Source organism: Sinocyclocheilus anshuiensis, unplaced genomic scaffold, assembly GCF_001515605.1.
Source record: "Sinocyclocheilus anshuiensis isolate Anshui unplaced genomic scaffold, SAMN03320099.WGS_v1.1 scaffold11, whole genome shotgun sequence".
Lineage (NCBI taxonomy): Eukaryota > Metazoa > Chordata > Actinopteri > Cypriniformes > Cyprinidae > Sinocyclocheilus > Sinocyclocheilus anshuiensis.
In genome coordinates, this window is record NW_015551076.1 from 1,643,538 (window position 1) to 1,655,495 (window position 11,958).

The 11,958-nt window shown below is 39.2% G+C and overlaps 1 protein-coding gene across 14 annotated transcripts in view; it reads left to right on the forward strand.

Moving 5' to 3' along the window:
• Positions 1–11,958, forward strand: part of LOC107662408 (microtubule-associated protein tau-like) — a 36,853-nt gene that overhangs the window by 18,072 nt on the left and 6,823 nt on the right. For 8 of the 14 annotated variants that reach the window (XM_016452413.1, XM_016452415.1, XM_016452416.1 and 5 more), the window contains 8 exons: positions 1,973–2,068; positions 4,537–4,551; positions 5,502–6,689; positions 8,834–8,868; positions 9,144–9,335; positions 9,618–9,681; positions 10,165–10,215; positions 10,442–10,674. In XM_016452413.1, coding sequence (XP_016307899.1) covers positions 1,973–2,068; positions 4,537–4,551; positions 5,502–6,689; positions 8,834–8,868; positions 9,144–9,335; positions 9,618–9,681; positions 10,165–10,215; positions 10,442–10,674 — 1,874 coding nt within the window. The remainder of the gene's footprint in view (positions 1–1,972; positions 2,069–4,536; positions 4,552–5,501; positions 6,690–8,833; positions 8,869–9,143; positions 9,336–9,617; positions 9,682–10,164; positions 10,216–10,441; positions 10,675–11,958) is intronic. The other 6 variants (XM_016452425.1, XM_016452420.1, XM_016452422.1 and 3 more) reach the window with 6 other exon arrangements.

Consider the following 11,958-nt stretch of genomic DNA (forward strand, 5'->3'; position numbering starts at 1 on the left):
CATTTTGGTAGCCCGACTGGAAAACACAATAGCCCCGGGATAGCGATTTTGCGAGCCCTGCTTTGTAAATATATTTGCAATAACTAAAAAAAGACATCCTTATCCTATAGATTTTGGACAAAAGAGATGTCTTCAACTGTTGGAAAATGAAGTTCAGTTAAGAATAGCTTTTATAAGACATTTTGTCCTGCCTGCATTGTGTGCTCACAATCGTTTTTAAAGGGGTCATATGACATTGCTAAAAAATAACATTATTTTGTGTATTTGGTGTAATGAAATGTGTTTATGCGGTTTAAGGTTAAAAAAACACATTATTTTCCCACATACTGTACATTATTGTTTCTCCTCTATGCCCCGCCTTTCTGAAACACGTTGATTTTTACAAAGCTCATCGTTCTGAAAAGCGAGGTGTGCTCTGATTGGCCAGCTATCCAGTGCGTTGTGATTGGCCAAATACCTCAAGCGTGTGAAGGAAATGTTACGCCCCTTAACATACTGTGATGCCATGTCCTGGCGCAACGAGACAAAACCAATAAAATCCATTATAAACGAGGCATTTGTTGCATCCAGTGGGGACATAATTACTGATTATAATGACTTAGGGGCCGTTCACATGTCGTGCCTAAAAATGCATGGAAAACGCTAGGCGTGCCGCTTTCTGCTTTTTTCCTAAGTGTTCGGGCGCTTGCGCTCCGGAGGCGTCTGCCGTTGCTAAGCAACCATGACCTGCGCTCTCCATGAAGACGCGGAAGTTTCAGCAAAGGATAAATCAAAGACTATAGAATATCCTTAAAGGGACTTTGGATAAATGGATTTGCAGTAGCTTGCAGTAGCTGTGCTACTAAATTTATTTAAAAATGGCTATCCCTGTACAGCTATGATAAGCTGTTCCTTCATCTTGGCTGAGCTTTCAATGTTGTTACGGGAAAGGATGAAGCTGATTGGTTGGTTCTTGTCACATGACCCGTGGTGCGCTTGCGGCATTCTGAAAAGTTAAAAAGTTTTTATCTCGATGCGGCGCGGACGCGCCTGGAAAAAATGAGCGCGTCGCTTCCATTATGAGCGTGCCTGCCGCGCATCTACATTTGAAATAACGAACTTGAGCACGCAAAATACGCGATATGTGAACGGCCCCTTGTACTGTCTTTTTACTAGTTGCGTTGCATCGTGCCGCGTAAACATAAAACCATGTCTGCATTTGTGATCGGAGAAATGACAAACAACAAGCGGGGCAGTGTTATGCAAATCTTCCCACATCATGACTTAGACCCCAGAGGGTTAAACGAGGCGTTTTAGGAGGGCATGGACGAGTCTTAACTTTTAAATAGAATATCTCTTTGGGTTTGAGACTTTAGTCTTTGCAACTTTAGGGATCTTATCTATTCACGAACAGCTTGTAACACTCCAAAGAGAAAGGAAAACTTGAAATCGCATCATATGACCCCTTTAAAATTAAAATTTGGCCATATAACATTGATCGTAGATTTTCTTTTGGTTTCTTATGATGTATGCTTGGATGAGGCTCAGATGTGAGGAAATAGGTCATAGTTTACAAAAAAGGTTAATCTGTCTTACCCGCTTTGGATTGTTCTGGCACAACTGACAAGCTTTCAGCAAGCCCCAGGCTCCCTCAGAGAGCACAGACGAAACCGTCTTATCAACCAGCAACCTAAAATTCCAGCTCAATTGTGCTGGCAGAAGTCATCGGAGCAGAATGTCTCTAAAATGACAAATTCTGTAAAATAAAGTTCGAGAAACAGCATGACACTGGCTTTTAGAGTTAGTTTGTCTATTAAGAAAAGCTGTTTGAAAAGCAATTATAGCTATCGTTTCAAGAACAAACTAACAGATGCATCAAGGTCCTGTCCTTTGTTTAGAAGAAGACTGTAAGGAAATATTTTTTGCTTTGTTTGCAATCTAAACCACCTCAGTCCTCTGCTGTCCAAACTAAAAGCTCACCGTTCTCTCATAGAGGACACACATGAACCAACGCCTGAGGTGACCACCCAAAAGCCTGTTTTAGAAGACTCCGAACCCAAGCCCTCCTTTGATAAAGATGTGCCATTCGGTATGACCCTCCATGCTAAGCTACAGTTGTGCCGCTCTACTTTGCTGTACTGTCCTGCCTGTTGCTCAGCTTCATAGGGCCAGTTCCCTTGATCCCATTACTCCTTATTACGCTAATGATTTGACTTTCAATTTGGTCACAGCTTTGATTAATTTCCCAAGGATGCAATACAGCTACACTGTATGAATCAAATTCAGTTTTCTGCATAATTATCAGTGAAATTATTAAATAAATAACTGGCACTTAAATGTTTTTTGTGATGAACGCCAGCCTCTCATATTTTTCATGGACAAATGAGAGTGCTAAATACAAATGTAGCCATTTATCATCCACACCTGCTGCTTTTCTCCCGATACTATGCTTTGATTTCCAACGGAGGGCCCTTCCAGGCAGGTTATGTAGTTTTAATTTTCATGCCTATTAACAAAAGCTTTTTTTCTCTTATAATTTTCTCAAGTCCAGGCTGTAGGGTTCCCACGGTCATGGAAATCCTGGAAAAATCTGAGAATTTGAAAGTGACTTGGAAAAGTAATACAACTTTAAATGTGATCAAAATTATATGACAAATTTATAGCGACAATAGAAATAGACAAAAAGAAAGCCAAATCCTCCATTGAGCCACGTTCAAACCTTTTGTCTTTTTAGAAACTGACTGATGTACAAATAGAAATCATTGTAGAAATCTCTAAAAAAAACATATGTAATAATAATGAACAACAGGAAAAGTCACGCTATAAACAGTGGGAACCTTAACACTAACATAAACATTTTTGCCTAGATTTTGCTTATAACAAGTTTCCAAAAAGAAATGCTTATTACATTATCAACAGTGAAAATTACATTGACTTTTTTGGACCAGCAACAAGCCTGGAACCTCTCAGGAGTGACCTTGCCATGTTCTTAGAAGCTTTTTGGAAACTTAGTTGAGTTGTTTTTCGCTGATGTTGTGATATGCTGATGTAAAGCAGCACAGAAAAAATTAACTGAAAGCTAATTGCATGCCTTCAAGGTTGTAAAATGCCGTTGCAAAAGGAAGTAGTGTTCCCGAGCAACATAACTAGCTCTTTAAAGGATTCAAGGCCAGTAAAAGCCCAGAGTATTTGTCATAGAGCAATTAGGCAGGTCTACTCTACCCTTCCTTTTGCATAAGAGAATAATGTAAGTTCTGGGCAGGGTGAGTACTAGACTAAATAGCGGTGCCCAGAACATCCATTTGGTATTTTACATGGTCAATCAGTAAGTGAGTAAATGACATGAGCACTAGAGTTGCTAATGGCTTAGATGGATGTACCTGTCTGGTGCCGTGACCCGGACATACAGGCTGTAATAATAATAATAATAATAATAATAATTATTGTTGTTATTAAAACAAAAGATTTAATAACAGCTCTAGTTATTACTATTATAAAATATTGAAGTGATAATATATATATTTTTTCAAAACGCTTTATACAGCCAAAAATATTTACACTTGTGTGAATATAAAAAAGTGAAATCAGAGCGCTGTACTTCACACTACAGAAGCGTTCACATGTTCTTCACACATCTGAGTTTATTTGGAGCACTCACATAACATTTCTCACAAAAAAAAGAGATAAAAATGCACATTTCATGGAATTCTATAGTCGCTTATTTTATTTGAATTGTACTATTTGACTTTAAATTAGAGTTTACAATGTACAGTTATTTCACAAATAAATACATTTGCACAAAATATAACAATAAATAAATCACACATGCACACACACACAAACAATAAGGCTACCTTCTGCCATTACATAGGACATATAATTACCTCACAAAAGTTCAAGGTCTAAGTGAATGGACTTCAAGACAAGCTTCATTTATCTCCCAGAACCACAAACTCATTGATCTTGTCAGAGAATTAGCAGTCTAGTTGAGACAAAGGCATTAAGATGGCGTTACGTATGTTGTATGCTGTGGTTCTATGAAGTTGGGAGTGATGTAAATGTATTAGACTACCATTAGCCATCAGCTGAATATTTAATGTTAGAGAACATGTTGCTGATGTTTGCAGTACAGCTGAAATGGGTCTGCAACTTTAATGGCTACTAAGTCCACTTTACATTCGAGCTCTTCACTTGTTATGACCTGCCGGAGAGATCAAATGTCTATAAAGTCATTCATAATGTAGACTTTCTCCATTCATTTCATATGATAAACCCATTTTACTTGAAAGCTATAGAGGAAGGGTTAACTTAATAAAAAACATTTTTCTTTGTTTCCTGTGATTTATAGGTTGATGCAGTGTGCTTGTCTGACACCCATCGAGGACATAAATTCAGCAAATTTACAAGACAATTTATTAGCAAAATTACTTAAAATAAGTTCACCTACCGAACTGGGCAAAATAATCCCAAAGCTGCTGTTAATGTTCTCTGTATCTCATCTGCTCTTTTAACTTGCTTCCATGTGATCACACAACTTTGACCGGTCTGGACCGACAGCAGGAGCTGGAGAAGGTATGGTGGGCTCACCACCCCCTTATCCCCCTGCAATGTAAAAGTTCAGAGGATTTAAATCTAAACAAACATACATTGGGCTCATATATCACCACGACTTCATTATTTCATTGCTTGTGCATACATGCAAAAATCAAATAAGAGATCTCAATGGGAACCATAATCTTCCTAATTAAGTCTGTTTATATTGACTCTATCTCGCATCACTGTATCTAAGAAATGAAAATTCTGAGAATAACGAGGCGTTCATTTAAATCTATCATTGAATGCATTAAAAATGTTTCAAATGCATTCAAAACACAATGCAAAACATACTCTTTATTGCTCAGATCAGATCCAGAATGTACTATCTGTGCATTAAATTATACTTGCTAATGGACAATGCACCAATTCATTGCTTCACTGGTCATTTTGCTACCAGTCATCTATGCTTTACACACTGAAGCTCACAGAGATGTTGTGGGTCATTGTGGATATTGTGGTTTGATTGGCCAGTTCATATTGTTATTAATGGTTTTGATTGTTTTTGTTGTGATTGAATGAGTGAAGAGGCACTTTTATAAGCATTGATCCCATAACCCCTTGACCCTACTGTACTGACTACCTCATTTGCTACTGCAGTTACCAGTTTTTAAAAGTACAATCCATGTTGTAGTCTCCTGCTTGCTAATTTAGATGACCAAGCATCAATTATTGTAAAAGTGCCTTTAACTAGTATACTGTGTAAAAACAGATTTTGGACTGTTTAACTTGACATGAAAACAGAAACTTGTGTTTTGTGTTGTGTTCGGGCCCCTTACGTGGTTCTGTGCATTTAGTTCCTTTCAGTTCCTTAATTCCTTTTCTTTCTCTGCTTCTAATGTTGACTGTGGAGAGAGCGTGGTTAAGTGTTGCTAATTCTACAGTGTTGTCTGTGGCTGTTCCTATCATTCTGCCTTCCACGTCATCAGAAGATTTAACACCCAGAAGTCTGCCCGAGAGTGGCCGGAGCAGTGCGGCATCAGTGGATGGGGAGGGAGAGCGAGAGAATGGGGAAAAGGAGAGCTCTGTCAGCCCAAGAGAGTCTCCAATGTCTCCACATCCACTACCGACAACTCTAGCTGATGATTTGGGTTCAGGGATCACGGGCTTTGACGGCCAGGTGAAGAGGAGTCCCTCAGAAAAGATGACTGACCATCATAGTGCCAGTGGATCTGAGGAGGAGGAGAAAGAAGAAAATGAGACGGAGAAATCTGAGAGAAGATCTGGTATTCCCAGTGTGGAAGAAGCTCCCAGAAGTGCTATCAACATAAAAGAGGATAAAGAAGAGGACAAAGAAGCAGTTAGTGATGAAGAAGAGGAAGAAACTGGAATTTCCTTGGTGCCCAGTTCTGTCACCCCAGACTTGACAATCCAGAAAGATGATAGCATTGTTGATGAACAAGAAACCCCTTCTCATCTTCCCATGACTCCAGAGGAAGCTAAAAAACGTGGCCTATCATTTGACTACACAGAACCTCAGGATCCCAGTCGTCAAGGCGGTCCTGTGGGCTGGGAATGCAGCTCTGACAAAACACCACCAGAAAGCAAGAGCCCCGACTCGTGCAGGGCTGATCCGGGATCGCCTCTTTCTCCCAGTGCTGCTGCTGAACCTACCCAAGAGGAATCATCTCTAACAGACTTACAAATCCCACAAGGAACTCAGGAGGAAGAAGAGGAAGTAGAGGTACCAGAACCTGAACAAGTAGAGGAGGCAACCACCGTTCCTCCGTCCTTCCAAGAAGTTGCTGCACCCAAGATACAGCCTAAGGCAGAGGAACGTAGAGAACCTGAAGAAGAAAAAGAGATCAAGCAGGAGAAATATTTGGAGACAAGCGATGATGATCAAATTGATACGGAGAAGGTCCAGCCTGTTGCCACATCTGAGCCTGTTGCCAAAACTGAACCTGAAGCTAAGGATGCCATTAAGCCCAGTGCCCAAGTAATGCCCACAAAAGCACCAAGCAAAGCAGCCCCTATCAAAGAATCTCCTGCCAAAAAAACAAAGAAACCCGTCGCTACAGTTGCTGCCACTCCTTCCCCTAAATCTGTTCCTAAACTTCAGAAAACTCCCTCTAAAGATGCTGCTCCGGCCAGAAAAGCAAGTGTCCCATCCAAAGGTCTGTTTTTCCGTTCTGTTCCTCCAAACCCCTCACAGATCTTCTTTATTTCACCTTCCCTTTTCTTCTTTTTAAAGTAGATCAGTAGAACTATGCAGTACCCTTTCTGAAAAGCTCACACTGCGATAAGAGTGTGTTCGGTTGAAGAAACGGGCTGCTTGTAGCCACAAAATCTCTCTCTCTCTTGATCCTTTGTGCCCTTTGTGTCTTTCTCTTCTCCTTCCCTCTCTGTGTGTGGTCAGTGTTATTTCGCTTGTGTCTGTGACTAACTCTGTGCATTGATTGACCATTACTGCTGGCAAAGTTTTCACCTGCCCCTCTCTATTGCATGTCACCTGTGCATGTATGTTGAATGTATCACTCACAGAACTGTGCTTTACCTTTATGGGTCCACCCCTTTCCCAGATGTCTGTGTTATTAAACACAACCAAGTGGACCCAAAGGCCCATGCTGATGGGGTGACTATAACACACACTGAAATGAGAAGGTCAGCAATTGCTGCTGGGTTCAAGACAAAATCCCCTAAATGTCTCCCACAGCTGTGCAGACATCTTCTACAAAAAGATCATACAAGCTCACTCAATAATGTGAAACATTAATTTTTGCGAACAATCTCAAGGCAATCTTTTGGTGCTCAGCAATCTAGCAAGCAAAGTTTGGTGCTTGCAAGGCAAGGCAACTTCCTGAATCATTCTGCCCGTCTTTCTTCTCCACAATTTCTTGTTTTTATATATATATATATATATATATATATATATATATATAAAGGCAATGAAAACAAATATAGTGAAAGTAACCATGCTATGGGCTATTATGTGCAAAAAGGGGCTAAAATCACATTACATCGTAACATTACAATCTAAAAACAAAATCAATGCTCTTTAAATCAGAAGTTAAATTCACATTTGCCATTGGTTTTATCTGCCACTGAATTCTCCATTCAAAACTGTGACTGTGATGATGTCATTGTAATATTTGTACTCTGAATTGCAGTTGGTCTTTTGTTTTGCATAAATTAGCATACTTGATTGCAACTGGTCTTCAGTCTTGTGTAAATTTGCATTCTGAACTGCAATTGGTTTTCTCTTACCTATATCTATTTAATAATCTAGAGCAATTTTGAAGGTGTCAAGTTATGTGTTGATTCTTTTTGTGCAAAGCCAAAATGAAAAAAAAAAGATGCATCTTTAGTGCCATGACAGCGGCAATGACAACTCTGATGGTGCATTTTATTTACACAGATCCAAAGTTTAAAACCCAAGCTCGCTGAAACTTTAACAATTATTTTTTTTTGCCTTGCAAGCACTGCTATTTACTTCAGGATTTTTTTTTTCCTGTACAAGGTTAAAACATTCGTAATTCTTTGCATTTTATAATAAAGAAACAAGGTCCTGCACAAATCGAATGATGCCAAAAAGGTCCTTGTAAAAGAATAGTTTGCTCAACATTTACATTTTGTCATCATTTACTAACCCTCTTGTTACACTAAACCCAAATGACCGTGTTCAAGGAATATCCTGACATCTCCAGTGGACTGTTTTCATGGCAACCGGACCATTATGTTAGCTGAAATTGAGAACCAGACCAGTTCATTTATGAATCATTCAAATGTGTTCTGTGAACTGGATTCATCAGTTCATTTCAAATGAATCAGTGATTACTCCTAAGAGAATTCCTTCATGAACTCTCATAATGAATCCACCCAGAAGAGCTAGGACAGTTTTTCAGTGATTTTGGTCTGTTTTTCATATAAAGCTAAAGAATGGCTTCAGAAGATTTAGAATAAACGTCCCTGTTTCTTGGAAGAAAACAAAACGCATACAGGTTTGGAAGAAAGAAACTAAAACAACATGAGGAGGGCGAGTAAATGGTGACGGAATTTTCATTTTGCAATAAGTGTTTGTTTCTGAATGTCTATCATAAACAAACATACCAAAATGAAAGGCTGGAATCGCTGCTTCAGGAAACAGGACTTTCAACATCACAGCTGAAAAATCACATTGAGCACTGATGTAAAAAGTTAATCAACATTAACTTTTCTTCGAATCAAGTAGATTGACATCTTGATAAGTCTTAAGTCTTGATTCAGGCCACTAAAATGTCAATATGTGAGCTTGCACTTATTATTCCTTCCTTTCTTACAGCCAAGGCTGGAGCAGGGGCAACTCCTGAAAAAAAGGTACAGTCGTTATCATGGGTGATATTATGATTTGTGGGAAAAGCAGCTATAAGTCCGTAGCCAGATGAGCTAAAATACGCAACAACTGAGAGGAGTCATTGATTTGTTTTACACTTAATTTAAATCATCTTCAAGTTTATTCTGAAATTTTATTTGGTATTTTTGTTTCATTTTTCATTGCATTTTAGCATCTCTTTAATTTTTCAGTTAATTTACTGATTGCTTCTTGCTATTGTTTTACATTTTTGTCTTTATCACCTTCTCAAACACATAAGATACCCACCACAACCCCGCATGCAAAATCTAGACCCACTTCTGCCCCCCAAAGAGGGTCTTCAGTCTCGGGCATCCCCAGCAAAAAGCCCTCAGTCTCTTCCTCAACTCCACCATGTCACTTTAGCAGTCCAGGCTCTGCAAACTCTGTAAAAAGGCCCAACAGTGCAGGAGCAAGAGAGTCCAGGGCCACGATGAGTACTGCCACCCATCCCTAACCATCGGCCAAGAGAATTTGTTGTGAACATTTTACAACAAAGTCCCCCCAAAATGCAAACCCTACGAGGAGATTGAATTTACAGCACCTGAGACTTCACAACATCAACATCCTTATTACCAGAGCAGAAAGAGAAGCTAATGAATGGATTTCTGTCATGTTTTGCGTGTATTGTTGCATTGATATGGTTATAAAAACCACCTGAAAAAAGCTGAAAATTTACTATTAGCTGATATTTGTTTTTATTGTTCATATTTAGGCTGGAGATGCCAAGACAAAGACAGCGGGTGCCAAACCCCAAGGAGTTGGCACCAGAATGCCTGGTAAGTGATTTTCAGATGCATCTTTTCAAGGGTCCACATTAATCTTTGTTTAGTACCATGAAAAGGAAGGATACTTGGTGACTCAACCTTTCATTTCCCTTCCTGACAGTTTGAAAAGGAAATTTAATGTTATTATGTGAACTAAGCACTTTCAGGCAATGGAGTCCTCACTATTTACAACAAATTTCCCTTTTTAATGCATTCTCCCATGGCATTCAGTGTGACATGACAAATGAAAGTGCACTGATCACAAATTCATAAGCAAGTAAAATCTGGAAGTATTGTGTGGTTCAGTGTATTCACTGCATGGCAAACTGCAAAAGTGAGCACACCTTCCCATCATTTTACTGTGCACCATTTAACTAGTCTTCAGGAAGTACATAATATCTGCCTACTTGAAATGGGTTATGAAACCCCAAGGGAATGATTCTCTATAGAGAATTTACATGACTGATTTGTACCACTTTGATTTGTGAAATACAGCTGCTTCACGGATGGAGCAGCGAAAGGCAGGACCAGGGTCCATTGAAAGAGGTAAAAAAAAAAAGCCTCTTTTGTGTGGTAGCCAGTTGAATGCTTGCAATCGAAAAATCTGCACTGCTGAAATAATAAAAAAGTGCACAAAACTCCATGAAAGCTCCTATATATTCTACAAAATGTCAAAGAAAGGCTGGAAGGCGATAGTTAACTAAAGAGTAAATAATCAGAAGAGCAAAAAAGGATGAAAATATTTTGGTCTTCTGTTGTTTTTCAACGTCAGCTGACTCGCCTAAAACCCCAGACCGTAGTGGGTGCAGCAGCCCAGCCAGTCGGTCCTCCACCCCTGGACAACAGGTGAAGAAAGTAGCGGTGGTGCGCACCCCTCCCAAATCACCTGGTTCATTGAGATCTCGCGCCCCGATCGCTCCTGTTGCACCCTTGCCTGACCTGAAGAACATCAAGTCCAAGATCGGCTCCACTGAGAACATCAAACACCAACCTGGAGGCGGGAAGGTAATTCGGTCATGCATGATTTTCAACTGGTAAAAATCAAATGTCTGAAAACAAAACCAGCTGGTTTGGATGCATTTATTGTGAAGTTGAAAGATTCGCATACAGTAAAGCTCTAGGGGACAACTTTGACCCCATCTGATGGAAGTAGGCCAATCATGTTTGAGTGGCGATTTTGATTATTTCTATCTGAACTCCATTCTTTAGGTTCAGATATTTGACAGAAAAGCCTATAATTAAGTTGTTGGGGACAGGTAGTTAACCATTGTCAGACTGTAAATTGGAAGTACGTCAAGACTGAAAAGCAATTTTATGTCTTTAACAATTGAAGAAACCTCTTTGCAGAGCCTGGGATCTTCAGCTCAACTCAAAGCATCAGGTTAACGCTCTTGACTCTCCTTGTCCTGTTCCAGGTGGCTATTGTTCATAAGAAGATCGACTTTTCTAATGTTCAGTCTAGATGTGGATTCAAAGACAATATCAAGCATGTTCCTGGAGGTGGTAATGTGAGTAACCGATAGGGTTAGAACTCCTCGCTCTGAAAAATAGTGTAGTTAGAAGCAGTTAAAATTAGATACAGCTGTAAAATAGTACAGGAAAAAAAGAGAAGAACAACCAAACATACTATTATATTTCAGCTGTGTTTTTGATTGAAAATAGGACCCAACACAGACATAATGAATATGAAATATCCTGTAAAAGTATTTGTGAATCAGAGCAGTTTCTTCAGGATATTACCCCACTTATGTCTAAGTCTAATATTCTACTTGATATGTTTTGAAATGATCAAAAATGATTGACTTAAACACCTCAAGCTTTGACTATGACTGCTGCACATTTCCAACAGACAGTTTCAAGTATGTACAGGTGCATCTCAATAAATTAGAATGTCGTGGAAAAGTTCATTTATTTCAGTAATTCAGCTCAAATTGTTAAACTCGTGTATTAAATAAATTCAATGCACACAGACTGAAGTAGTTTAAGTCTTTGGTTCTTTTAATTGTGATGATTTTGGCTCACATTTAACAAAAACCCACCAATTCACTATCTCAGCAAATTAGAATACTTCATAAGACCAATAAAAAAAAACATTTTTAGTGAATTGTTGGCCTTCTGGAAAGTATGTTCATTTACTGTACATGTACTCAATACTTGGTAGGGGCTCCTTTTGCTTTAATTACTGCCTCAATTCGGCGTGGCATGGAGGTGATCAGTTTGTGGCACTGCTGAGGTGGTATGGAAGCCCAGGTTTCTTTGACAGTGGCCTTCAGCTCATCTGCATTTTTT